This window comes from Austrofundulus limnaeus, unplaced genomic scaffold, assembly GCF_001266775.1.
Source record: "Austrofundulus limnaeus strain Quisiro unplaced genomic scaffold, Austrofundulus_limnaeus-1.0 Scaffold593, whole genome shotgun sequence".
NCBI classification, from domain to species: Eukaryota; Metazoa; Chordata; class Actinopteri; order Cyprinodontiformes; family Rivulidae; genus Austrofundulus; species Austrofundulus limnaeus.
The window spans coordinates 125,673-129,322 of NW_013952995.1; the positions used below are offsets into that span (position 1 = coordinate 125,673).

The 3,650-nt window shown below is 39.3% G+C and overlaps 1 protein-coding gene across 1 annotated transcript in view; it reads left to right on the top strand.

Moving 5' to 3' along the window:
• Positions 1-71: 71 nt before the first annotated feature.
• LOC106531068 (rhombotin-1) overlaps positions 72-3,650 on the top strand; it is a 16,691-nt gene continuing 13,112 nt past the window's right edge. The window contains exons 1-2 of the mRNA XM_014026831.1: positions 72-459; positions 2,308-2,521. Of these exons, the coding sequence (XP_013882285.1) occupies positions 438-459; positions 2,308-2,521 (236 nt within the window). The 5' untranslated portion in view covers positions 72-437. The remainder of the gene's footprint in view (positions 460-2,307; positions 2,522-3,650) is intronic.

Sequence of the window (3,650 nt, forward strand, 5' to 3'; positions counted from 1 at the left end):
CTCTCTCTCTCTCTCTCTCTCTCTCTCTCTCTCTCTCTCTCTCTCTCTCTCTCTCTCTCTCTCTCTCTCTCTCTCGGTTGCGGAGGGGAGAAGCAGAGAAGGGAGGGAGCCTCGGAGCAGAAACACATAGTTAAACACTGACATCAGTCCAGATAGGACACAGAGGAGGCTTCAGTCGAGGACATCTGCCGTGCAAAGCCCGGGAACACTGCTCCCGTTCATCCCACGGGCTGTTTTCACTGGAAGCCTGGTTTTTATTTTTATTTTTTGATTGTTTGTTTCTTGGCTGTTCTGCGGGGAAAATGAGGAGCAGATCCAAAGTTTGAGCGACTCCGGACTGATCACTGTAATCCAGAGGCTGTCTGTGCTTTATAAGCGCTTCCTGAGGTGGTTGTTTTCCAGGCAGGAGAGGAAGGAGTGAGACCAGCTCCTGAAGGATGGTGCTGGACAAGGAGGAGAGTAAGTACAGGAAACACAATGCTGGATGTGATGATACTGCTTCTGATTCCCAACAAAACAAGGCTGTACTGAACCACATTTACCTTCTGGATGTGTTTACATGTAGGTTTATTATAAAATTAACATTAAAACAAAGAATGAAACCATAATAATGTTTGTTGAGCTGATGTTTGCTGGTGTTGAAACTTATATTTTAGGTGTTAAAGTGAAGCTAAAAATTAAAAGCAGCTAAAAGCAGCAAGGTCAGATAATTGTAGCAAAAGGGTAGATCAGGGGTGCCCAAACATTTTCCCTGAGAGGGCCAAAAAAAAAAAAAAAACATTTTTTCTGAGAGGGCCAAAATTAAAATCAATCTGAGGGCCGTGGGCCAAATGCAATAATATAAGAAATGCTTAATACTTAAGTAAAGTTGTTTTATTTTTTATGAATAATCTACCAGCCAGTGTGGTTGCCCACGTTCTTTAGTTATTTCTTTTTTCAGCCCATGGACATGTAATGGAGAAAATTCAATGTATCCTCAGGCAGCAAAGGCTCATGTGACTTTTCATAATTTAAAATTTGAGTATATGTGGTCTTATAAGGTGTGCAAATCTATATATGTGCTTAAATCTAATCTAAATGTCTCTTGTAGTTACTTGTATTTTATATTTAATCTAAACATAATTACAATCTAATAACTAGGACGACTGCTGGTGGGCCAAATCAAATGGCTCGGCGGGCCAATGTTGGCCCACGGGCCCCACTTTGGGCACCTCTGGGGTAGATGAAACCAAAATTAAAAAAGAGCTAGGTAATAAGCTAAGAATGAGTGACAAAAATCTGACTACAAAAAAGTTTAAAAGTATCAAAAGGCTAGTTAAAAGAAGCAAAGCTAGCTAAACTTAGCAAAAGCTTAGTTGAAAGTAGCTAAAGTTATGGTAACTAAAAGCTACAGTAAAAAAAACTAGCTAAAATAAGAGGAAAGTACTAGCTATAAGTAGCAAAATGTTAGCTAAAAGTAGCAAAACTAATAATAAAGTAGAAAATTTTAGTATAAAAACTTGCTGATAGTTAAAAAACTGATAAAAGTATAAAGTTGCAAAAGGCTAACTAAAAGCTAAACGAAACACAATAAAAAGCTGCTAAAAGCAGCAGAATAGCAGCTAAATGATAAAAGTAGCGAAACATAATATTGGAAAAACCTAAAAGTCTCAGAAATGTCTCTAAAATTAGCACAAAAAAAAAAAAAGGCCAGCCAAAGTACAGCATTAAAGCAGAAATAAAGCTAGTACACTGAAGCATATTTCAGTGAGACTTGTTTCTGAAGGAACTGAAGAGATTCATTGATTTTGACAAAACATTTGTAAATAAAGTCTGAATACTAAAATTTGCGAGTCAAAGTGCCCACCACCTGTGAGTTGATTGTTTAGATATATGAATGGCTAAAACAGAACAATGTTTGCAGAAGTTGATAGACTGCAAAAAAAAAAAAAAAAAAAAAACAGGAACAGAACTGTGAAACGCTGATTCAACATTCACTTAATAAAATGGTTTGGAATAAACTAATCCTGCTTAAACTGGCCTTAGAAAGTATCTGAGTGGATCTGCCTCCTTATGCTGTATGCTACAGAAAAAAATAGCAATGACCAGGAAGTAATAAGACTTGCATACTAAGAGATAAACATACAGTTAAATTATACTCCCAAAAGCTGATATTAAGCTCTTTTGTCAAGTTAAACAAAAAACATGAAGAAATGAAGCTTTCTGATGTAAATAACCCTGTGAGTGTCAGCAGGGACTTAAAGAAAGTTAGTTTTCAATGTTTCCTTTTTGTTCATTTTGTCTTCTGCATTCATTATTTTCTTCCAGGTGTGTCTGTTGTGTCCCTCCAGTCCAGAGAGAAGCCGAGAGGCTGCGCTGGCTGTAATGGGAAAATCAGGGACCGCTTCATGCTGCAGGCATTAGACAGGTTCTGGCATGAGGACTGTTTGAAATGCGCCTGCTGTGACTGCCGCCTGGGCCGGGTGGGCTCCACCCTGTACACCCGGGCCAATCTCATCCTCTGTCGCAGAGACTACCTGAGGTACATCTTCTACTAGTGTTACAGGGCAGCAAAATGGTAGGAAAGGACTGATGGCCCTCGTCTGCAGCATAAATCATTCCTGAAACCAACTTATTGCCTTTTTAAAGATTAATCGCAACAATAATTGGCTGAATAGGAACCCTGTAAATTGACTAATCTATAATCTATCATGAAGGAATTAATTGGAAATGCCACTTGAGACCATTCTAAGCATCCACATTACAACTTTGCATTCAAACTTTTCCTAGTAGCTGACCCTTCCTCCACACTCCACCCATATTAGATCCCACACAAAGTTGTTGTCTTATTCATAAATAAAAGATCAACGATATTTCATTCCTCAACACATAAAGTGGCTAAAAGGTTCAGGGGTGTAAGAAGGCGGACGACAAATGCAACAGTCAGCAGCGAGCTCCAACGGTTTGAAGGAATGAATGCAGTAACAGGACAGACAAGCTGCTGATCTTTTAGTATGTTCTGAGTTATTGTTAAAGAAATACAGAGTGAAGCCAGATCTGTGCTGCTTGTGCTCAACGTTTTTCCAGGCTCGCCCTCGCTCCCTAACATTACTTATGAACTTTTACAACAGTTTGACCTGCTTTCCAGACAGTTTAGGGAAAACTAGAACGAGATGAAGTCATAGTAGCAACAAGCAGGTACATAAAATGATATAATAAAAGGAGTACAGCTACATTCTCTCTCAGGTCTAAAGGAAAAGTTAAAAATGAATGAAAACAACATTAAAATTAAAACAGTAAAACAAATACTGTATGTAGATCGACGACAAGAGGTTATTAGCTTAGCATGGGAAGTAACAGGAATCTGAGATTATGTTCAAGTTCAAGTTCAAATTTATTTATATAGCGCCACATACGCAACATACACTGTCTCAGGGCACTGTACATAAAAAGAACAATCTAAAGAAGAAACCAGCAGTCTGCGTTGAATCACTTCATCACAGTCTCCCATCCTGAGCAAACGGTGGAGAGGAAAAACTCCCTGCTAATCAGGAAGAAACCTCCAGCAGAACCAGGCTCAGGGCTGGCGGCCTTCTGCCTCGACCGGCTGGTTGAAGGACAGGAAAGAGACACAGACAAACACAGAAGAGCTGGTCCGGGACTGGTCCAGG